Genomic DNA, 25,281 nt, shown 5'->3' on the forward strand with positions numbered 1-25,281 from the left:
ACTGCGTTGGGCTTTCTCGGCCACCGTACTTCTGTCTTTTTTAATGAATGCATTTTACATCTCCTCCTCCTCTTTCTTCATTTCTGTTTGAACATTGACATTCAAATGACACACAACTGTAGAATTACAGATTGTTAAGCCCTTTCTAAAAGATCTCCTTGTCACCACTGTTTCTTCTAAATGCCCAGCTGTAAAACGAGTTTTACATGTGACTTAATTCATTTTTTACTTTAGCGTGTTTCTAATGAATCTTACATTTCATTATTTAGTTTCAGATTAGAAGCAGGTCATTCATTCTACTTTTTATTAATTAATTAAAATGCTTTTGTGGGTAATTTAATAGGCTTTTTACAAATTGTGTAAAACTGGCGTTGGTTTGTTTTTATTAGCATCTCAGCATAATAATAATAATATTTAGAGTGATGCTCTCTTGACTATTTAAAGCACTAAAGCTAATGTTCTTTTAAGAAACTGAACCATTTGTGAAAAGAACTGGGGTGGGGGGCTAAACAGGTGCATTTATTAGAGCAAATTTGACATCAATAAAATGTAGTAATTATTTAAATTGTATTTTTAGACAAATGTTTTAGACATTATTATAATTATGTATTAATTTTAATTTATTATTAATGTATTATAATAATGTAATAATGTAAAAATAAGAGAATAAAAGTGTAAATTGTGTGTAAAATAATGCGCGTTATCTCTGGGAGCGCGCGCTCTCTGTGTTTTATGTGGTTGACAGTCTCTGGGCGTCACGTGGTTTGAGCAGCTCTGGGCTCGCGGAGTGCGCGCGCTGTGTGGGAATGTAGTAGACGGGTTATGGCGGAGCCGGAGCCTCATTAACACTTCACAGCACTTTATTAACAGACAGCAGAGATTAGAGACATGTGTAGCGCTGCTTTAAACTAACTGCGGACGAATCCTGACGGCGCGTGCCTGTCGAAAAAGTAGCCCACCCACTGTGAGAGCGCTGAGCCGCCGGTCCGGTCCAGTGAGTAACGAGCTGGGTATCTAGGTTAGCTAACTAGCTAGTGTATGGGTTAACTAGCTAACCTAACTAACTAATGCAGTTAGAAGAGACAAGGCGGCCGGTGTGTGTCGGTTGTGTTTACCGGCTAGCTTGGATATAGCATTAATTTTAGTTACAAAGACTGAGTTCAGCTACTTTCCGCCCGGTCTGTTTGGTAACTAACTAGCTGGGTTAGTTCAGCTAGTAAACTAACTTAGCCTAGCTACTGTTTACTGGGTTAACTCGTCGACCGGCGGCTCTGTGGCGCTTTGTTAGTCCGTAACTTGGCTGGATGTTCTCGGTGAGAGGGAGAGGGAGCTGTGGGCTCTGCGCTCTCTTTCTTTTCCGATAACATGACATACATGGTTATGAACTGAGGGAGCCGGCTCGGGCTCGCGGTGTCCAAACACAGCTGAAGTGTCTTCTGGAATTCTATGATAACTTTAAGTTCTGCCTCGTTTCTGTGCTGAATTTGGTGAATTGACTGAATATTTAGGCTACCAAAAGTCCTTATTGGTTCGGGCGCTCCGCCTCCGCTCAGCAGCAGCGTAAAGAAGCAACAGCTAGCTTTCTGTCATCTCTCTCTCTCTCTCTCTCTCTCTCTCTCTCTCTCTCTCTGACTCTCTCTCTGACTCCATTTCTCTTTTCAATTTTTTTTCTGTCTCTCTGACTCTTTCTCTGACTCTCTCTTTCTCTGACTTTCTGTCTCTCTGACTCTCTATCTCTCCAACTTTATCTCTCTGACTGTCTCTCTGATTCTATCTCTATCTCTCTGACTCTCCTCACGCACTCACACATTTTCTCTGTCTCACACATAGATGCACATCTTCTCTCTCTTTTTCTCTCTTTTTCTCTCCCTTTCTGATTCTCTCTCTTCCTCCCTTGCCGACTCACACACACACACGTTCTCTTTCTCATACACAGATACACATCCTTTCTCTCTCTGACTCACTTTCTCGCTCTCTGACTCTCCCTTTCTGACTCTTTTTGACACTCTCTTTCTCTCTGACTCTTCCTTTCTGACTCTCACTCTCTTTCTCCCTTGCTGACTCATAGACACACACGCACACACACCTCTGTTTCACACACAGATACACATCCTCTCTCTCTCTCTCTCTCTCTCTCTCTCTCTCTCTCTCTCTCTCTCTCTCTCTCTCTCTCTCCCTCCCCTCGTTTTCTTTTTTATGTCTCTCTCTCTCTCAAACACACACTATCTCTTTTCTTTACGTTCTCGGACAGAAGGAGGAAAACAGAGGCTAGCGTTAATGTGGGGTGATGATGTCCCCCACTCCTCCTCCCCCTCCTCCTCTTCTTTCTTCTTCTCCTCCTCCTCCTTCTTCCCCTCATCCGATTTCTACCCCTGAGATGGTGTCACTTCTTCACAACTCCAGCTCAGAGGCGGCTCGCGCGCATCGCCCCCAGCTTTTCCCCTCCCGGCGCTCGGCGGCAAGTGTCCTCTCGTCAAGCTTTGGTCAGCTGGTCAGCAGCACGTGAGGCGGAGCAGAGCCGGACGCTGTGTGTAGTGTGGTGGTAAAGTGCTGCAGCCTGCAAAGTTTTGTGTGTAATAACTCTTTTAGGACAGATCTGGGACTCACTGGCACAGAGTCACAGAGCGCCTGCAGCGCAAAGCATCGTCGCTTCTGTAGTATATGCGCGCGCTCTCAGCGCTCCACGCACGTGTGCCACCTCCGCCCCTGGTGGTGATGCCATGCCCCGCGGGCACGGCGCAGACGACGGCGCCTCCGGCCTCTGGATGAAAGCGTCCCCGGGGCGCGGAGCGGAGAACCTGCGCCTGAAGGATGTGGAAGCGGCGCGCGGGGCCATGAACCGGACAGGCCGGCCGGGGGACGGCGCGGACGAGCTGAGGAGCAGGGCGCAGGGCGCGCGCCTCAGCCTGCTGGGCAAGCCGCTGGCCTACAGCGCGCAGAGCGGCCGCCGGAACGCGCGCTACAGGAAGCTGCAGAACTACCTGTACAACGTGCTGGAGAGGCCGAGAGCCTGGGCTTTCGTCTACCACGCCTTCGTGTGAGTGCAACTCCATTTCTGTCACTTACACTGTAACTGTCTAACGTTTCATTCATCCATCACCTGCCCTGCACATGTTAGTGTTTACTCTGCTCACAGCACCTAATCCAGGCAATCAGCTCATTAAACAAGCTTTACTTGAGTTGGATGTAATGTGTTAGAGCAGGAAATTATTAAAATGTGCAGGACCACTGAACTAGTTCATTCATTCAGTCAGCAAGTCAGTCAGTCAGTTAGTCAGTCAGGTCTCACTTTTCTCAGCTTTCAGTGTGTGTTCAGTGTTGATTAAGCACAGACAGTGTTGAAAGAACCAATACAACAGTTACCTGGGTCCCGCATTGTAAAATGATTTTGATGTTTTCACTGTTGAATTTATACTTTTTGAGATATTATTAGTCGGTTGACTGGACTTACCATCAGACAAAAAGCTAGTAATTCCAAAATAGTAACAGGAGAAGAAAAACAAAATCTTTGTTTATTTTATGTCATTTTGGAGCATTTTTATTGGTCCATTCATCCTAAAATGTTATCATGTTGTTGCATTTTTATTGGTACAGAAAAAAAAGCTGCAAACATGAAGATATATTATTGCGCTTATATAGTTTTCACCTCCATTTTCACCTAAACAGTAAATCTTGTTAAGGCTGGCAAAAGAACAGCACAATCTCTGATCTAGAACACATTGCCTGTTTGTTGAAATTCAGCTGGATAGGAAAGAAAACGGTTGGTGTTCCACAATGAGAACAGTTATGTTGTATTACGCACATCGATAAGTTACATTTGAAATAGACAGGTATTTCATAGATAGAATTTGACAGAAGAGTGTTTTCTAACATTTCTCACATTGTGTATGTTCCAGTCATAAAATACAACGTATACAGAAGGTTTTCTACACAGTGCCATAAAAGAACCAGTAATAGATCCCTTAAAAATTAGATAGAGATTAGTGTGAAATTAGTCTTTCAAGAACCTTGAAGTAAAGGTACATTAAAATCTTCATCACACTTACAGATTTTATAGAAAACATGTATTTCCTTGGAACCAAAAAGTTTATTATGTGGCATTGGTCATAGCATCATTATTTGTATGAGTATAAGCGCTCCATGCACTCTTTCTTTCTTTTTGCAATAACATAGTGTGTGAATGTGTGAGAAAATGAGAGAGAGGGAGAGAAAGTTTGGCCTTCATAATAATAAATGCACATGCTGGATTGCCTCATTTCAACAGCCAGCAGCTTTTTAGCAGCTTTGATGGAGAGTGCAGTCAGCTTTTCTCTTGACTCATCAAACATAAATCATGGATTGGAGCATCCAGATGCAAAAATGTTAGTTATGTTTGTGGGAGGAATTGTTTTACATATCCTTGTTAGCTCTCAAGTAGTGCTGACACTTCTGAAGGGCCTTTGTATATAAATACACACCAGTTCCATTTTTATGTATTTATAAATGTAGAAATTATGCATTTGCAACAATGCATTAACAGTATAACTGAACATGACAGTAATAGTTTATCAAACATTTCATGAAATAGCTGTATTGATATATTCAAATATCTTAAAGCTCTTTAAGCTCTCATATAATATTTCTATATGTTGTATATGTAATGATAATGATTTTAACAGTCCTCATACAGCAGAGTAATCAGTGTTTAATTAAATGAACATATACTGTTGAATTACACCTACAGTGCTAGTTCTAGCTGGACTCAAATGAAACTTCATTAATCGCTGTGACTCAAGCACTGACAGTCTTAGTGTGTTTTTTTATCTGAAGGAATGGTTTAAACTTTCTGAGAGCCTCCTTTGAGAAATTTCTTTAAACTGCTGGAAGCGAGGGAGGGGAGCTGTCGCTCGGATGGTACGATTGGGGCGCTGAGAGGGGTTGTAAGGCAGGATGTTGTTGTTTTATTTGTGCAGACGGCACAGCTGAGGTCACAGAGGTTAAGTTGTTACATCTGCACACAGAGCACAATATCCCACACCACTTAGAAACTTATGAACATCCCACTTTCACCACACGTTTAAGTGGTCAATCAACAAAGAAACACTCTGTACTGTTCTTTAGTACAGCTGTTTTTTTTATATTCAGCAGCCAGTCATTACTTCAGATTATGTTTGCAGTCCTTTATGGATTATGAGTGAAGCAAATAAATGAAAAGTTCTTAAAAAGAGAAAGAAAAAGAAATTCAGTCTTGTCATGATTTCATTTTTTTAATAGCATTGCTGATGTCCCATTCATGGTAAAGCACTTGTAGGCCCTTAAGGCAGTTTTGTGGATGAATCTAGATGATTCATATAGCATGAGAAATCAATAAGAACCAGAGAGTAGATGATAGTCCTTCCATTTGTGTATTGCCTGCACCTCAGAGTTTTGTGTAGTAGTTCGACAACAACATATAACAGTTTGCTTTTTTTTAGATAATTGTGAATTTGTAAAATATTGTTGTTGTAACAAAATGTTGTATCTCCTTATGTGGGAACTTTACCTGAGCAAAAACAGATGTACAGTCATTTTGTGCATCAGCAAAAAGGGTAACTGTACATGCAAATATTTAGCACAGCATTGAAAGACTGTCAGTGGGTTTAGTTTGTTAATTAGTCAATTTTTAACTAAATACAATTATTTTTACTCTTCTGTAAGCATTAGTGCATTTTGAGAAGCTAGAAAACTACGAACATTACTAAAAAGGTCAGAAAATAATCATAAAAATAATTGTATGCTAAATTCTAGTTCTGGTTCTAGAGAAACACTGCATTTTTATTTTTTCCTTGTTCTAAAACACTTCAAAGCTTACTGATTAGTTAAGTAGTTTGTTCAGATGTGGTGGATTTAGAGACTAAAATGTACAGGGCAGTGATGCTCCACTACCAGAGAACTGAGAACTGCTGCTTTCACAAGTTCAGTATGTGTGTAAGTAAAGCAGTTTGCATTTTTAGCTTTCATGTTACATGTAGGAATACTTGCTGTCAGAGACATGCCATTGAATTATACATTTTGGACTCTGGAATTTTTTTCCAATTTAATGAGTCATGGGGGTGTAAAGGTACGTGGATTGGTACGGAACTGTCACAGTCCGGTGCATGCAGTCTTACAGAGAGAACACGGTATAGCTATTAAGCTAACAAGCCGAAAACTTTAAGCTGTTGAATTTGCATATTATTGTGGGAAACGTAGTGGTTTAGGAGTGTTACTATGATAACTGTAGCCTTGTTTTCCCTCCTTATCCTTCTTCTCTTACTCTTTCTGCTGCAGGTACGCTTGTTTTAATCACTCTTTATTATTTTTCGCTCACAGTTCTTATTATAAAAATTTAAATGACTGGAATAAAACTAGTATTTCACAGATATTCTGGCTTTAACGTTTGGCTTAACATATTTAAACCTGTGAAATCATGTGGGATTTGGCATTTTGTGTGTGTGGAAACAAATTGAACATACTAACATTTACACCTTACTACAACACTTTTCAGTACACAGTGGGTACACTAGATGTAACAAACTGTAACTTACTGTAACTGTCTGTTCCAATGAAATTAAAGGAAAACTGAGCTTTATGTTTCTTTTACTTATTTTTTTTCCCTTGTAACATAATTAAACTGTAAAGTCCAAACCACCTGTTAAACTTAACTAGTAATTTCCAATTTTTTTTACACACCTAATACATTTATGATTAATTTGAAAAAACAAAACAAAAAAACAAAGAGACCCAGTATAGACACAATTAGGTTTGGGTAGATGTTTAGTAATAGTTATTATGGGTAAGTAAATGTATTATTTGCTTAGTTTAAAGACATCGGCTTAGTTTAAATAGATTCTGACTTCATATAAGGAGTTGTTTTGAAGACAGCATCAAAGAACTTTCTTTAGGGTGGATGTTCCAAAACATTTTTCAGTTATTCGAAAATTGATATGCCTTTGGACATATGTGCTTGCAAAGCTTGGCATTGATACAATATTAGTATAAAGGCCTGTTGTATTGATTTGATGAGCAAGCCTTTATAAATAATGATTTAACTTATGATATAAAAGCAGTCTTCTTGATTTCTGATGCATTATTGTATAGTTCATAAACATATTATGCTAAGATGGATAATGTATGCTTGGCAACTGGCCTAATGTATGCTTTATATAAGATTCTATTGTTATTCTTGGCACTGGCGCTGTTTTGTTTAGTTATTGTGCTCTGATCTTTTGTTGAAATGTCTTTTTTATGGTCTTCACACATTTTACAAAAGACAACCTTAAGATTGTGAAGTTATATAAAGTCTTTCTTTAGCTGAAAACCGACTGTAGCAGGAAACCTAAACTAACAAGACCATACTGACCATAAAAATGATAATAGACAACATAAAAGTATCAATATCAAATGTATAGAAAAATTCTTTTACTCTGACCATTAATACAATTCCCTGTAGAGCACAGAACCTAGCAAACGTGCTCTGCACACCCATTTATCTCTTTTTCGTCATGCTGTGCGAGACATTAATTTAGGAAGGTGATATAAGTAATGGTGCTATGATATGCATTTTACAATTAATTGTTTTTAATAACCCTAATTGAAGGGTAGGATGGCATAAACATATTTGTGACATACTGACATAAATTAGAATTCATTAGAATAAATTGCACCAATAATTGTAGAAAAAGCATGGCTCTGCTGTCTGGATGCAGTATGGTGGGTAGTGCCGCTCATCCCTATATGTACCAGAATTTGCTACAACCTGTTGTCATTACCAATGTGGGGTGTGTCTCTCTATACTTCACATTGATTGGTTCGTTATATTTGACACAGGTGTTGTGTCAAATTCTACCTCCCTGCCAGTCTTTGACCCCCCTTCACATTCATGCACATGACACCACACAGAAAGACCAAAACAGTTTGCCCTTGTATTCCTTGTAATTGTGTTTGGAAATAAAGGTTTATCTACAGTTTCAGTAGATACGGGAATCACCAGTGCGAGCATTTGTGTGTGCTGCTCTATGATGGGGGAGTTGTAAGGGGAGTTGAATTTCGGCACAACACTGGTTCTATTGTTTTTGGTAGGATTTTATTTCCAAAACTCTTAAACATCCAAAAAAGTCCTTTACACACTGCAAATAAACTTGAGCTTGGGGGATAAAATGGACTTTAGCAGCTTCAGTTGAGCTCTGGTACTGTAATTTGATGGAAATGTAAATAATTTAATTTGTTTCGTAATAAATACATGGAATACACAAATCCACATTTTGGACAAATTAGAGATCCAGCGGAAAAGTCCACTTTGCTGTAAACTCAGTGAAGGTAGTCTTAGATGCTTGTTCTGGAAGAAGAGGGCTTTTTTATCATATGTGTGGGTGAGTGTGGCTCTGTCTCAAGTTTTTAATAACTTTTGAATTTGAAATTTTTGGTTTTATTTCTATGAAAGAGAAGGGAAAAGAACCATGCTGTTCATGTTTATATAGTCATTGGTTAACAGCTATTGCACCTTTTTAATACAGGCCCCACCTCTTTAAAACTTTGAAAAGCAGGTTCATAATTAAAATAGGATTCAGACAGAGAATTGTAAAAAAAAAATCACCTCTGCCAAAATCAGTCTTAGAGTCTAAAGAAATAATACAGTTACACAGCATAGTGCCATTATGGTCTGTATTTCTGCAGCACTGCCAAATACAGTAGAATAGACTGAGGTGGCCATTCAGTGTTCTTATCTGTGCTCCGTTTTACTGGTCAGGAGAACTGGATATCCTCTTTGGGTGGCTGTGGCTGAGATTGTGCTGAGTATCTGAGAGTGGTTTGTGTCGTGTCCAGCACCGGTGGCTTTTATGTTGTAACTGAATATTCTGAGTTTCCACCTGTTATAAGCGCCTGCTTCAGTTGCTACACAGAGAAAAGAAACAGTCTCTTGTCCTCAGTGCATTTAATAATGTACCTCAGTCACTACAGAGCCAGACAACTAGGTAAGATCTGTTCTGCACAAGAGTGAAATTGAATTGTAGATATTTGTAAATTGTTGTATCTATTGTACATATCACTGTCACACAAAAACATTAACATATCTCTATTCTTGCAGACATTTACATTTTGACATAAATCGAATCTGGCACATTTTTTTCCACATTGTGTCAGATTATCCGAATGAATAGACCAATGGAAATGTCACTTCAGTTTAGATATTTTTTAATTAAACATTTTCATGTTCTCCTGTGAAGAATTTAACATAGTAGATAATATCGTGTTGGGGTTAATTGACAGAAATAAAATTCATAAATCGATGTTACAAAAACTGATGAATTTATTAGAGCAATTGTTCGTGTAAAAATAAAGCTTTAATTTTTTTCAGTTTTAGTCTTCAGCACAGCAAGCCATACGGTATGTACACTGACATGCTAAATGTCACAGGACATTAACCAGTATCATGTCCTAGGACATTTGCCATATCCTATAGTATCTAATAAATGCTGTACTGACTTGTGGGATATGTGTGTGAGGCCTCTTGCATTAAATGTGGATGTCTGTTTGGATGGACGAGATGCTGCTATTCATGATCTTTACCACCTACTGTAGTGTCCATTGTGAGAAGTAGTGATGTCTATGATATATTCCATATACACACATGGCAGTGTGGACTGAGGAATGTTAATATCCATGCAACTTCAGAAAGAGAACAGTTATGAGAACTAGAATCAAGTAACTGTTACTGGTTAATCAAGTTAATAACAACCATGAAAAATAAAGAATTGTGAAACACTCCCACACTGCAGAATCATTACACTAATAATAAAGAATAGACTTTCTTCATTTTGCCATTAGAGAGCAGTGACAACCAGCTTTGACTACTGAATAAAGACTGTTCACAAATCAACAGCATAGAAACAGTAATGACAAAAAGAGTGAGTATTATAGAGTGGACACAACATGAGTAAACTAATATATTTTTTTTTTGTTGCAGGAGTGTTTTGTTTACTGCAGTGATGGAGAGTGAGTAACACAGTCTGTATGTTAAGTGATAAGTCACAGCTGCGCAGACCAAGCTCAGTGTATGTGTTTACTGTCATAATGAGGGCGACTATATTTAAGAGAGCAAAGTACTGTCTTGACATAAGGAATGTTTAAGTGTTTGAGTTCAAGAACAAAACAAATATCAATTTCTGTTTATCGTTTCATATGATAGTCTATTATTATATAAACCACAAGGGGGACAGATTCAAGAACAGTGTTGTGGATGGGAAATGTCACTAAGCGTTTCACACAGTTCATAACTACCAATCAACAGTAGTCATTTTGCTACCCATGATATTGTGTCTTATTTGGCAGAGGTCCAGTGATGGTCTCTTACCCAGTCTCCAGGCTAAGTGTGGCAGGCTATGGGATCTGAACAAAGCCTGAGCTTTTACTGATTATTAATGCACTTGCATTTGGTGGCGAGGCCCCTGAACACGTTGGCACTTTGATGTGATGATTACTTTGACTTTAACCAGTCCAGTTTCTTCTCAACTTGACGTTTCCCACCACTATCATAGTCAAAACATGTCTCACAAAATAAAGCACAAGCTGTTATTGCTAACACTTAAAAGGTGTATGGAAACCCGACATTGGCTCCGTCTCAATGGAAAAAAGGTCAGAGACAAACTCAAACAAATTACAGATCGTGAAAAAGTGCAAAGAGAAAGCGATAAACAGGATGTCATGTCTGTGCTCCTGGGGGAGTATGAATGGCGGAAGGAAAAGCTTTTGAAATGGACCTGTTTGATCACCACAGAGGCACCTGACACTAGACAGAGCTGAAAGCCCCTGGGTAGGGCAGCACTATCCCATGCCTTGTCCTAAGAGAGAATAAGCAGCATGGAATAAGAAGTTTCAGAGAAAAAATGATTCATTCCCACACCTGTCAGAAACTGCAGCCCCCCACATAGAGCCACTGCAAAATACTATATATGCAGTAAAAACGCAAAAAAAATTGTGTCTGTTTTCAACATTGGTGATAATTGATATTTTTTATGTTGTGTGAACATTTAATACAATTGAAAATTATGATATTTTTTTGACAGTGAATGACAGTGACAATGCACTATTAAACAAGGAATGCAGTGTTATGCAATTTTTATAATTGTTAAAACATATTATGACATAATTCACATTTGTTTGTGAGAGCTATTGTATACACTCACTAACACTTAAATATCTGTACACATGCAATTATTAATATAGTGCATACAATCATATTCTTCAGTTCTATAAAATTGGGAGGAAATATGATCTCAGTGATTTTCAGCATGGCACAATTGTTAGTGTCAGACAGGGCGGTTTGTGTATTTTTAAAAGTGCTGATCTCCATGGATTTTCAGCATTACGGTCTCTAGTGTTTCCTCAGAAATGTGTAATAAAGCAAAGTGGGCACACTTTGGGCTTGTTAATTCCAATCAATCAGTGCTTAAATGTCACAGCCAATTTGTGTATTGTAACGGAACATTGCTTTCTTTCATGGCCACCACTTATCTTCTTAAGGCTACTTCCAGCATGACAATGCAGTGTGAGCAAACGTTGTCTAAAACTGGATTTATTAACATGAAAGTAATAATGATGAGCTCAGTCTTATTAACAGCCTTCCCTACAGGCATATTAATATTCGTAAAGATTTTTGAAGTGATTTGAATTTTTTTGAGTGCTGTTTTTCTTTGTTTTTCTTTATTTGTAGTGTAATTTTAATAAGCATGTATGCTTAGTTTACTAGCTAAAGGTGTGGATTTAAAGTGCACTAAATTGCTAAGTTGTTTTGCCCAGATGACCTATAGTCATCACTTTCTGAGTGCACACCTATTACTTATAATGAAGAGTGTTGCAGAGCTGGTTGTGTTTCATACGAATCCTGTTTTTACATAAATCCAACCAAACCTGCAACCTGCACACTGTGTAGTGACACACATCACCACAGGCCATATGTTTAAGATGATGTTGTGACATTGACTGTGTGTAAAATGAACGATATGCTGTCTGCTTAGATAGGGATCTTTCTTGGGATACAAATCTTAATATCTAGGAGAATTTCTTATTTGCTTTTCTTAACAGTGTATACTATACACACAAAAGGCACTGACAATTGTACAGCAAACAAGGATACAAGAGTACCTTAAGGAATCTAAGATTGTGATACAAAATGGTAGAGAGTTCAAGAGTGTGCATGAACTTCAAGGTTCTTTTAATATATTAAAGATTTCCCCTGTTCCATCCAAAAATGTGTATGTGTCAAAGCCCCTGTTTCCCAGTCACCATATCTGGTCAAAAATTAAGGCTGTTTTAAGACCAAAGCAGCCCCCACTCAGTGTTGGTAATGGTTTATTAATGGAGAATTCTGCAATTTCCTTTGATTTACTGCTTTAAAGGAAAGAAACATATCAGTAATTTTACTGCCTCTGTTAATAAAGAGGTCCCATGAGCCAGAGACCAGTGCTTGCATTGATTAGTTCTTTTAGTGTGTCCCGAGAGCTAGCTAAAGACGGAACATTCATTCAGATCAGTATTGGCACTGAGTTTAATAACACAAAGATTATTAGCCAATAACAATTGCTCACAGCAATAATATTGTATTGTCTCGCTTTTAATCATTTTCCATGAACTGAGTGGTAAATCGATTAGAATCTCATCCTCCAGTGCTGGCATAAGGACTATGGGATGCTGTTGTAGTTTGATTTAATTGTGCTGACTGGATGCTGAGTAGTCAGGGAGTCGGAAGTAGCCTAGATGTTTTATCAGTGTTAGTCATGTAGAGAGTTCCTCACATTGAGTGGGGTCTGATTCATTGGAGACACGATTTTTTGCTCAATAGATCATGTCCAGACACAAGTTTTGCAGCTGAAGCATAACAAAGGATTTCCTTGCCCTGCAGCATCCAAACAGTCAGCAGGCAGGAGGAATAATCACCCTTCTGGTCTCTGCTGGAGGGAACCCCCTTCATTCTCCACCGAACACTTTCTTTCTGTAGTCGTGTTTGTCAGCAAGGAGTTCCCCTAATGCAGTTATGTAGCATGTTTTTTCTTTTAATATAGATTGATGTGTGCGCCCTTTGCTGGTTTCACATTTACACACTATTTTTACATGCTGCGTTAATCACGGCATGCTCATTTTGTCGCAGTTAGTCATGTACATTTCTCACTGACAGCGTTACTGATTCATCACCATTTGGCCTCCCACACAGATTAGCATAAAGATCTCATGTGGCTTTCTGCTTTCACCTTGTTTTCCAGCGATGACAGGTAGCCTTGCAGGGACAGAGTGTTAATTGAAATGAACTCTTACCCTCTCAAATTCATGTTTCAACACTATTCACCTCTTCATTATGAAAAGCTAAAGGTACAGGTTTGGTCACTGACCGTCTATAAAAGTGAGGAAAGAGCTCACTCCTACTCTCTCCCCTGTTTTGTTTTTCAGACATTAGCTTGATGTTGTTCTATTGTTGATACTGGGCTCATGTGATGCCATCCAGATAATATTATTAAAGTATTGATTACACTATATGAACAAATGTATTGGGCAGTTTACCGATGTTAGTGCCTGGTCATTGCTCTGCAAATGCATGGTCCTGCTGTTCAAACCTATGTGCATTCTGTGCAAACTCAGCATATGTCACTGTGACTGTTAAAACACTGAGCCGTGCAGTGTGCAGTTGCACCATGCCCATCAGTGTAGACATTTTTGTAATTGTTCTTGTTATTTTAAAGGGTGCAAGGCATGAAAATAGACTGTTAACAGGGTTTAAGATAGCAGTGAGCATCACGATGCGTGTAAGATGGGGTTCTAAAAATGCAACTTGTTTGTGTGTTTGTGTTATGTTATGAACGGCATTGTGACAGAATTTTAAATGTCCCTGTGTATAAAACCCAATCTGTGTCACTTAAAATGTCTGTATTTGTGTCTTTAGGTAAAGTCTTTTTTTGGGAGGGAATTAATAATTCTATTTTCATCTTTCATTTTGTCTCTTTTTCACAGGTGTATAAAATTATGAACATAGCCAAACATTCACGAATAAGCACAGAAATCAATGGATTACGATGTGGTACTGTAATAAGATTCCAACATTGCAACAAGTCAATTTGTAAACTTTCTTCCCTCCTAAACCCATCCAGATTCCATGATCAACTGTAAGGTTGTTTTTTTTTTTTTTATGTGAAAGTGTTTAGGAATCACAGCAAGTCAGCCATGGGGCTCCAGACCACGCGCAGTTACAGTGTGGGGTCATCAAGTGCTGAGATACCTATTGCATACTAGTTTCCAAGTCTCTGCTGACTGCAGTGTTCCAAATCTGCAATCCATTAATGCCTATGGATTGAGAATGGGATGTCATAAAAGCTTCTTTAGGTGTAATGTGTAGGTCTTTACCCCTTTTCACATATTTACCAGAGAACTGCTGACTAAAACAGACTTTAGGGAAACTTGAATGGAAGTGCTCCCCAGAAGCATTTTACTTTTGGCACCTTTATTGTGAAGATGATCCATGGACAGGTTTTTTCTTGGCTCATTGCTTTAAGGCAGTTATGAAACGCAACATTATCTCCTCTTTCGAGAGTCACTTTCTGCTCGTATGAGTTAATTAGTTTTTGTTATTCTGTGAACTAAGATTTGTTAAGCATATTTTGTGGCTGATTAACTTTGGCTACAGTTCAAATTCAGTATTTAAATAGTCCCTCGTCTTTTACTGTCTTTAGCGAGCTGTGCAGAATAAACAGAATGAAGCTCTTTTTTATTGGTGTTTAAAGATTCAGCTTTTGTTGTGGTGGCTTCGCATTGTATGTCCTTTGATGTGCTGTGATAAAGGAATCTTTGCACATGTGCCGGCTGCTAATGAAATATATTTCACCCTGCTAACTTTTCCATTTGTCATCGAGAACATCAGGATCAGCTTAAGCGTACTGAACTGTTCTTTGTGTTATCGGTTTAATGTGAGCTCTGATGAAGAGTGAAAACATTTGCAATACATTTGGGTAATTTAGCTCAAAGAGTATGACTGAAATAATATAAGCCCCTTGATAATCATTCGGGTCCCTCGTGTCATATGAAGGCATGCTTGTGTATTGTGGTTATGACACTAATTTTGCTTCCTGTTGTTGAGCAGGAAAATCTGATGTTTGTTAGTCTCTCGCCAGCTTTACAGAGTTTCAGTATGTCTACTAGTCATTATATCACTGTGTGGTTTTAAAGTGAGGTCAGTACTCATTAATGTCATTTGTAAAAGCATTTAAGGAAAGAGAATTTCTTTTTTTTTTTAATCTTTAACCAAACATTGCAAGAGATTGACCCGGGTGTATATATTTCCCTCAGATGAACCTAGACCTGACCAACTGCAGCAACCCCACATCTTTTACTTAGTTAAATCCAGGTGCCGACTTTTGTTTTTTGGTCAGGCAGTGTATATGGACAAATACAGCTAAGAGTATGATTTTCATACATTATAGTTATTCTTAGCCTGAGCTGACCAAACTCTACATCATCCATTCATCTTCTTTACTAACATGCTGCACTTGTCATCCTTGTCATCTTCACTGTCATTTTTATTATTATAATATTGGTAGCATACCATATATAATCATTATTTTTATGTCTGCACATTTTGACTAGGTTTTCTAAATCTGTGTTTGCATGACTAAATGTTTGGCTTGTATCTTAAACTCAGGAGAGCGGATTCCATAGCAGTGAATCCATAGGGAATATTACTGCCAGGAAATCATGACTACTGGGCATGTGGATAGGCTATATTTACTCTTTAAGTGGTCTGAATCATTGTAAAGCATGTAGATAGTATATTAGGCTCAGTGAGGAAAGTTTAGAGGAAGTTTATTTTTACCATAGTGGTTATGTCATATTCAGCAATTGGCATTATTCCAAAAAAAGCACGTCATTCAAGAATTTTACTTCAGTATTACTTTAACAAAGTTGTTAAATAATAATATTAATTATTAAGAATATTATTATTATTATTATGTATTATTAAGTAGATAATGCTGTTGTACAGTGTCTTATAGTAACTTATCGTTCCGCGCTGCCTAATGTACTCCACCCCTTTATAAATACTACTGTAGGTAATGTTTTACTACACCCATCAATAACAGTCCTTACACCATCTGAATGCTACGTTATTTTACATCAATACATCCTATTGAAAATGTAATTGCTAGTGGTCTTTGATCTTTAGTTATCAGTTTTTTTTATTAAAACCATGATGCCACAGTGTGGCACATTTATCTTTCCTTTAATATCTTTTATGAACATTTGCAGAAGCACAGGAATGAAACCACACATTTCAGACAATAGTAATAACATTTCAGTTATACTTGGGGATGTAGGTCTGCACCAGAGCTCCAAGGTTAACATATAAACAGCTCTTCTACTCCAAGTCCTGACTCTGAGAAAGACCAGGCATTGTGGGAGCTGATAATCTCACACTCAACCAGCCAAACAAAATCACTTCATATTTGCTTTCTACAAAAACTCTGCTGAATTCCTCGACCGATAAGCTGTGGCCTCTAAAGCAAGACAAGCAAAACTCCCTCCTAAGTGCTGCCTCTTCTCCAGGCTCTGTTCACACAGCCTGCCTGCGTCACTACTGTTAGCAAACGCTTGACCCAGACAGCCTGAAAACTCACTTATTTCCTATTTTCTCTTTCAGTGGGGTGGCAGTGAGTTCAGGGAAGTCTGTAATAATAGCTGCCGATTGTGATTCTTACAGCAGCTTCTGTTATGCAGAACCTGTTTTCTGCATTTCAGCACAGTCATCTAGATATGAAATTTTGTTTATTGGTTTGGTCAGTTGTTTGTTTGTTTGTCTGTCTCAATTGGAAACTACCTTTAGTTCATTGCCTGGTCAGTGAAAGTCCAGTAGTGGCTGATAAACGAGCTCCGAATGACTGTTCATAGTGAAAGTAGCCAGAGGACAGGTTGGTCTGACAAAACATGACAGCTGTTTGCTTGAATAGCAAACTATTCTTGTGTGTATATTTGAGTGTGTGTTTCTGTTTGTTTATGAGGTCTGCAGGGCAGACATTGTGAAACATAAACTCAATACAATATGATGTCCTATATAAAGAAGCCAGTGACAGAGAGGGTTATTCTTACTCATTCATTCATGCTGTATGCCTTTTACACTTACTTTTTTATATACAGATTTAATCCTATTACAGTGCTGCTTCCTGTTTATAGTCTTCTTTTGCTTAGTGCTGTTTTTTTATATAATTGCTCATACACAAATTGTACTGACAAAATTACATTTTACATTTATTGAAATATTTTTTTTTGGAAGGGGCTCTGATGAGGATTGTGAAATATAATTATTGTTCATGGTGTTTACAGAAGAAGGAAAAACCCAGCATCATAATAGGTTTTATTGCAGAATTAAGCTGTACAAGAGAGATTTATATATAGCATTTATTTGCTCATAATCCCTGAAGTATGAGATACTTCATATCTGCTTTCTGCATCTCGCTCTGACTGGGCACTCAATATTAGACTGTTGGAGCTCCACATTCCAGCTCCTGTTTGTGTTGGGCTGCTGTGCAATGATCTGCAAGGAGCTCACTCTTATTTGTGCTTCCCAGTACGACGGATGGACCACCCGGTTCACAAAGCGTGATTTAAGCAGAGGCCACATCCCAAACTTCAGTTCCAGCCTCAACTCCAGCCCAATATCTGCTTCTAGTCTTAGCTCCAACTCCACCTCAAAACCCAGTCCCAGCAATAAGTACAGTGCTCCCAAACCTGTCTCCATAACCAGTATCAATCATGCCCCTTATAGTAGTTTACTCAGCATCATGTAAAAAAAGGAGTTTTTGCATTTTTTCTCAAGTATGGAGGCATTTGAGGAGGCATTTAGTTTAGACATTGATGGCACAGATAACTTGTGTCTTTCAAGTCTGTGGCAAACCTTCGACAACTTTTCGGCAACATATGTGTTATGAACACATAGCTGCTATTTTACTAAAATATCATTATTACTTTAAAATGGTATTACTACATTTTTGGTGGTGGCTGCAGTATGTATATCGAGTAACCTCTCCCATCTCAGTGACTCTGAGACTTCTTATCGATGCAAATCAGCCAAAAAAACTGTACTGAGACCTTGTAGTAAAAGTACATTATTCCATTCTGTGTAAAAATAATCCCCTTTGAATATGGCTTTAGACAGCAACTGAGTCAATTCATGTTAAAGTATTAGCTGCAGAAAAAATGTAAGAAGGCTTGAGCAATTTCAAACTAATTGTTTGGCAAGGCTTGGAGAGTGCTCCAGCATGAACCAACAGTGGTTTAAACATACCGTAAAAAAGCAAAACTTAAAATTGTTCTAATATTGAATTGCATGGTAAACTATAGCAAACTTGTTGTCTTAATTGACATTATTAAATATCTTGTTTAAAGTTGGTCACAATAAATAATCTGTGTTGCCACAGATTATTCACCTGATGTTGGCCACACTATTTGCATATTGGGCATGTCCTCACACCTCACTTAGCATCAGGTTGTAATCATTCTCCACAGGCTGCTCTCTTGGGATTTACATATAAGTTATAGTATAGTAATTAGCAGATAAAAAATAAATTATGTGAACTAAAGGTTAAACAAAAGTTTAAGTTGCCCTCAAAACTTAGAAATCTAGTGCAGAAAGTTGCTCTGAATTTTTGTTTTTTTTACAGTACAGGGATGAACCACAAACTAGCAACAGGGTGATGGAAATTGGACTTCAGGTAAGCTCACATGGTCCAGTCAGTCCTGTGGATTAAAAGGGATGGATGGGAAGTTGTGTTCTAATTACAAGTGGAATGCACAGGAATAACAAGTCTGATCTTTAGCTCTTTCCACCTCACTACTTGCATTAAAAGTATATAATGTCATGTTCATGAGAGGGCTTTTACATTGTGGAAACCTGGCATTATCCTTCCACAAAAGCCAGAGCTGTAACTACTGTCCAGTTAAACACTCCTAGAGTGACAAAGTGTCTGTGCCTCCATGAAGTGTCTGTGACGAGCACAATGACACACTCTGTCCCACTGCCACTGTCCTTGTAGAGTAATGGAAGTGACACCTTGCCAAGATCAGATGCGTAACTTCCAGAAGAACACAGTATACTTAAGTGCGTGGGAATCACACGTTACAGAGAAAAGAAAAGGCATCGTTCTTGAAAGGACAGAGGAAACATTAAGCCATTAATGGAGGCACCTGAGATCAGATAAAAGCCAGAGCGAGTGGTAGAGGAGGGGGTGTGTGTGTCTGAATGAGGGCTGCCTGGCAGTGAGCAGTCGCAGGACACCATCAGTGACCCAGGCACTGCCCCTGCAGGCCCGAAGACAGTCTCCAGCTGCTGGTGGCTTTGGCCACATGTTTCAGCTCTTTGAGCACCACAGGGGAAACAGTGACAAGGAGTATGGTGTAAAGGAAAGCGGGAAACCACAGACACACGCACATGGCCTTGCCACATCGGAGGTTATTCTAAGTGAAGAATGTCTGTTTTTCCTGGAAAGCTGTATCTTAAGCTGGGATATAAGCCTGGTGTTTTTGTTTGCTTTTATTAAAGTTGAGTCATACTATAAACATTGTCTTACTCAGAAAAAAAAATGTGTTAGCAATAGACATGGACCATTCAGTGCTTTTGGAGGCCCTCTACTGATCGACCGATTGGTTGATCGTTGATATGCAAGGCTGATGTGCAGGGGTGGATGCTTCTAAGGCTTCTGTAATATTCTAGCATTGTCTTTTGAGATGAAATGCACTTTGCTTTTTCGAATCAACCTTCTTTAAAACATTGTGAAACACCAAGCACTCAATGAGAATTTGTGAACTCTTATGCAGAACTGCACCGAGGAGCTCTCTGTCATTAGTGGTGCTTGCTGGTTCTGCAGTTACTCAATGTACTTAGACTAATGCACTTTTGAGTGTGATATCCGGTTAGTGGCAAAAGTTTTATCTCTACATCACTCATAAGGCATGTTAGATTTATCCATACAAATTTGCATGCTGAAAGACTGATTCTGATGCTGAGTGATAGAGACTGATTTGCATATAGAGCAGGGATTTCAGCACTGGTTTTAATGAGTTTCTGTTGATAGTTGCAGTGAGCAAGTGTAGTGTGTAGTGAACAACCAGTTAAATGAGGTGCAATGTTTTGTGACCTTGTGCAGAGCTGCATTAACGCACAAAATCTCGATAATATGACCTGATCATCTCTCTCATCAGCTCTAGTGCACAATACAATAATGTATTTTCATTGTAATAGGGCTGCGCAGTTTATAATTTCAGCATCATCATTGCAATGTACACATAAACAGTGGTCAAATTAAACTATACCCTCATGAAACATGGGCAAGGTAGCCTACTGAATGAACTAAACAGGACCAATAACATCATTGTTTATGGATATGTTACGTTCAGGCACATTCATTGCTTGCTTATAACTAGTATAGAAAGTACTGTTGCATGGGGAAACTGGAGGTATGGGTTAAGGATTACCCCAGTTTAGCAGTAGATCCTGTTTTTAGTGTGCAAACAGTTTCAGATTTATTTCTACCAAATTGTTTATGTTTGTTTGAAATATTGGTTTGTCAGAAAATACAGGAATCACAAACCAACTGTAAAGTTAAATTTGGTGTTGTGTATGTTTTGCCATTTTGTGATCTTGGTTGATTAAATTTTTAAGAGCACACATGATGCATATTAATGCATGATGCATATTAATTTTACAGTATCTGCTGAAGGATGACTTGGAGTTGACTCCAGCATCCGGCAACATTTTGTTCCATTTGTTTCTGCCAAGTTAAAATCTTTCTGCAAATTCAGTTGCTCTCTGCAACCTCACAGTCCTGCAGATGTAAAAAAAATTACGTCTCACCGCGACACCTTTCCTACTCGTTCCATCGAACATGGTAAACTTAATTGGTACGTGATGCAGCACTGCTCTTTTCTGATTGTTACATCTGCAGGTGTTCCAGCTCCACTCCTGTTCTCATGGTAACACATCAGAATCCAAACTCTCTGTGACATATTATCTATTTGCGAGAGACTGTTTTGCCAACAGTTTTTTTTTATTACTCCATTTGCTTAGTCTGACACACCACTTCACAAGGATGCAGTTTTTATTTCTGTGATTATTTCCAATCCCCCACAGAGCGTTTCAATAATGCATGGGAGAGGAAATTTAGCATAAAGAAAGCAGGTAGGCTTTGTGAGCTATTTTATAACTCTCACTGGAGTAAACAGCTGAGTGCTTGTTTGCTTGTGTAGTTGTAGAACAGCAGGTGGGTTTGTTTTATTAGGCACTTTTCTTCTCCAGCACTGGCTACTTCAGTTTACACATTCTAAGTACTTCTGTGGTTTACCTCTGTTGATGTGTTTTCTGTTAGATATATGATTACCATACACTGTATCATCCAGATGTTTGCGGGTATTTCTTCTAATAAACGTATTCAGCTACTTTAAGTTGCACGTATTGCTGACACAGATGTGCAAATAGATAAGCACACACACATTGCTTGTCTAGTCCTTGTAGAAAGTATTGCTAATAGAAAAGGACTCTATGGAACAGACAAATACAAACCTATTGGCACCATGAATGATGGTGCTTCATTGGGTTGGTGATAATCCAATGTCCTGACCTAACTAACGATTTCCTTGATGAATACAACTAAATCCTCACAGCAGTGGTTTAGTAGTAATATAATACAAAGCTTTCCCTGGAAAGTATCGACAGCTAGTCCAACAAAATTACAACTACAACAGTGAATAAGCAGATGTTCCAATACTTTTGTCCATATAGTGTGTTCATCTTCTTAATATCCTATTTCTAACTGTAATTAAAATCTTCTTCAGCTGTCTCTCTCACTCTCTGTGTCTGTTGTTCACTGTCTCGCTTTGCAAACCAAATGAGTGTATCTTTGTAGCTTTGGCTAGTGCTCCTTTGACTGCAGGCCCCCTGAGTGGACTGTGCCAAGTGCATATGAAGCTTTTTAATAATGAAACATGACGACATCTACACTCTTGGAGGCCAATGCTCATGCTTTATAATCTGTCTTTGTCCTATTTCCTAATACAGTTGAGTTGATTATGATGTTTGGAATGTTAATTGTTTTGTTTGTAAATTATTAGTCAAAATTCTGTGCGGCCTCGTCCAAACGACAGATGAAAAAAAAACTATGATACAATGCATTGTGATATGTTGTGATCATGTTTACTGTAAACAGGACAATATATTGTGTTTTAAAAATGAAAGTTTTGGGAAATCAGTTATGGTATAAAAATCATCTTTATATTCTTAAAATCTGAGTAAAAGAAAAGTTTACTTTTTATCAAATCAGAACAGTGGGATCTAAAGACACTGGTAACACTGGGTTTAAACACAACCCAAAAGGAACCAGCATCTGACATCAGTATTTGTATGTAAACTAATAGTTAAACATGAATACTGTGTTTTTTGAGAATTGATAAAAGACTGCAAAACAAAATATCTTTTTTAAATAATTATGATGGTATGAATGATTGATGTTGCTCCTAAAAGCTGCACTTTAATCAACCTGGCCTACCTCTACGTATTATACACATATGGACTATATATAATGTACCGCTGTCACTACTACACTTTAACCTTACCTTAACAGTACCTCATCACACATAAACATAAACATAATAATAATTGTATATATTGTCTGTGTGCCTTTACTTATTGCCCATACACTTTTTTTGTTTTGTTTTGTCTTGTACTTGTCCTCTGTACTTATCGTCTGTGCATTCTATACTCTTACACTGTTTTTGTCTGCACTGGAGGTCTAGCCTATAGTGTTTCGTTTTACTGTACAACCCTGTATCAGTATAATGACAATAACTTGAATTAAATTTAATTAAAAAGAACAGGAAACAAATCCCTTTTTTCCTTGAAACATTTGATTCTCGACTGTAGCCTAAACAATGAATAAAGAGAACCAATAGTGTAAGTCCTGTTGAAAAGAATGGAACTGAAACAGAACTGAATTAAAAGATTAAAATTAGTTCCCAAATGAGGTCATTCCCAAGAATGTTTTGCTAGTTAGTGGCCTGTTCTTTAAAAATGGTATGTTCAATTTAGCCATTTGTTGTTTTGGCTGACTAACTGGCGTTTCACTCTTATGAGTGATTCACACTTCCAAATCAAAACCAGCATCACAGACTTGTCACATCTGCAAACAGAGTACAAACCATATGACTAACACATCCCACCCAGAACTCAGAAAACTGTTTGACTTTTAACCTTAGTTTAAGTCCATGGTTTCTTTTTTACTTGTTCAGAAATGAAGAACCTTCTTAAGGGTTCTGGCTCAAATGTCAGTTAAATATAGCCTAATTTTTTTTTCCTGATATTAAAAGCGATGCTACTATGATAAGGGCTTGTCTAACAGTTCCCTCCTGTTGGAAGGCATCTATCGCACATATTTGCTGGTGTCTAGCCAGCATAAATTATGAGGCCATCTGTATTAGAAAAGTGTGCTTGTTCTATCAAACCTTTCATGTGAACATCATCGTCTTCTCAGTATCTTACTAATAAGCTCTCACTATTAGTCTTGTCATCTGAAACCTCCTTTCATTTCCACTCAGAGCAATTCATCAAACGTCAGTCCACTTGGGCAGGTTTTTGAATATTAATGTGCGTGTTTGTGCTTTGTGAAGATGATGTTCTCTTGTCTCCTTGAGTGCTACACATTTCTCATTATGAGAAGATCTTGCCTGCAGATTGAATAAGCTTGTTTGCGATTCAGGCAGGAAGCCATAGCAATATTCTTTGTTGATTTGCAGCCAACAAGCTGATGCCTGTCGTTTGTTGGTAGATGCATTGCTGGTGATGCTGTTTCTTTGTGAAGCATATGGAGTTGAACAACATGTTCGAACAACACGGATAAAGCAGGCGGTTTTGCTCAGATCAGCTGTTTTTTGTTGGCATTATATGTGACAGTTTTAGTTCAGGGTAGGGGTGGTAATATTACGGTTTCGCTTTGCATTTGATTGCTGATGTTAAACAAGTCTTTGTTGAAACTGGGTGAGGTTTGATAGGTCATTTTCAGGTTCTGGAATAAAATAAAAGTTTACTGGATTTTGCTTGTTTTCCTCTTTTAGATACGTGTTTGGATCTGCATTACGTGGCTTAGCACAAATTTGTTGTCTCTCTTTTGTGGTGTTCTTGTCTTCGTAAAAGGTTTTTTATCATTCTATGTTTGGCTTGTGAGGCTCAAACAATGACAAATGTATGTTTGTCGGCATTAAAAGAAATGAAGTGGAGTTCTTTTTTTCCGTCTTGAAGTAATTGCTGGATTTAGTGTGCGGTGGCCAGACCGTAAAGTTGCAATGCTTTTATCCTCTCTCGCTCTCCCTTTTATCCCTGTGTCATGTTTTCATTCTCTTTTCCATTATAAATCACTTTTTTATTTCATAATTAAAAAAAGGACTCGGGCTAATAGTACAAAGTAAACAGAAAGCGCCATGTTGTCTTCAGTGCAGATGGCTCTTAATCTGCTCTCTAATTGAACTGATATTACAGGAAAAGATCAAAACCTCCCCATTCTAAAAATCACTCTCTGCAGTTTGTCTCATCGTTATTAGCTCTGCCCTTCACACAGTCTGAACAGTGATGCAGAGCCACAAGCCTGGCGTTAGTGTGCCACCCAGTTCATGTGCTAACTGTGCCGGATGTCTGTAACAGTGTCATCCCTTCCTGACTGCTTAGGGCCCTATTTTTCCTCAATTCAGATTTTTGGTAGGATTTTTTTTTATATACATTATTGCCCTGTAGCAAAAAAGTTGTCTGACAAGGATTGCTATTATTTTCTGGCAGTGGACTTTTGTGTTTTCAATGTGTAATAGTGCTGCATTTTCTTTTATTAATTTGTGTTTGTGTATTTTTTGGCAAGGTCTGTTTTTCCTTTGTATTAGGGACTTTGTCTTTTTGGTCGCTGTCCGGACTTCAGTGATGACAGATAACTCAGCCTGTATATTTTTACTGCAGATCTGCATTGAGATTGCAGCTGTACTAAAACTGTATGGATTACTCACACCACCAAACATAATATATGCACACAAAGACAAAAGCATGTTAACATGCTTAGTTAGCACAGGTGATGAAAGAACAAATTCAGTTTTTATATAAATAAAAGTGTTTGAACTGTAATTTTGTGTATTTTCAAATTTGTTTTTGAAATTCATTTTTATTCCTCAATGTTCTCAGCATTACAGACAAAATGTAAAGCCTTTCAGTAGAAAAAAAATAATTTAAAG

General features: G+C 38.1%; 1 protein-coding gene across 4 annotated transcripts in view; it reads left to right on the forward strand.

Annotated features, from left to right (window-relative positions):
• Window positions 1–789: 789 nt before the first annotated feature.
• The window catches only part of kcnq5a (potassium voltage-gated channel, KQT-like subfamily, member 5a), a 180,609-nt gene continuing 156,117 nt past the window's right edge, over window positions 790–25,281 (forward strand). For all 4 annotated transcript variants that reach the window (XM_049481327.1, XM_049481328.1, XM_022684693.2 and 1 more), the window contains exon 1: window positions 790–3,037. In XM_049481327.1, the coding sequence (XP_049337284.1) occupies window positions 2,721–3,037 (317 nt within the window). In that variant the 5' untranslated portion in view covers window positions 790–2,720. The remainder of the gene's footprint in view (window positions 3,038–25,281) is intronic.

The sequence above is a fragment of the Astyanax mexicanus genome, chromosome 7 (assembly GCF_023375975.1).
Source record: "Astyanax mexicanus isolate ESR-SI-001 chromosome 7, AstMex3_surface, whole genome shotgun sequence".
In the NCBI taxonomy this organism is placed as follows: domain Eukaryota; kingdom Metazoa; phylum Chordata; class Actinopteri; order Characiformes; family Acestrorhamphidae; genus Astyanax; species Astyanax mexicanus.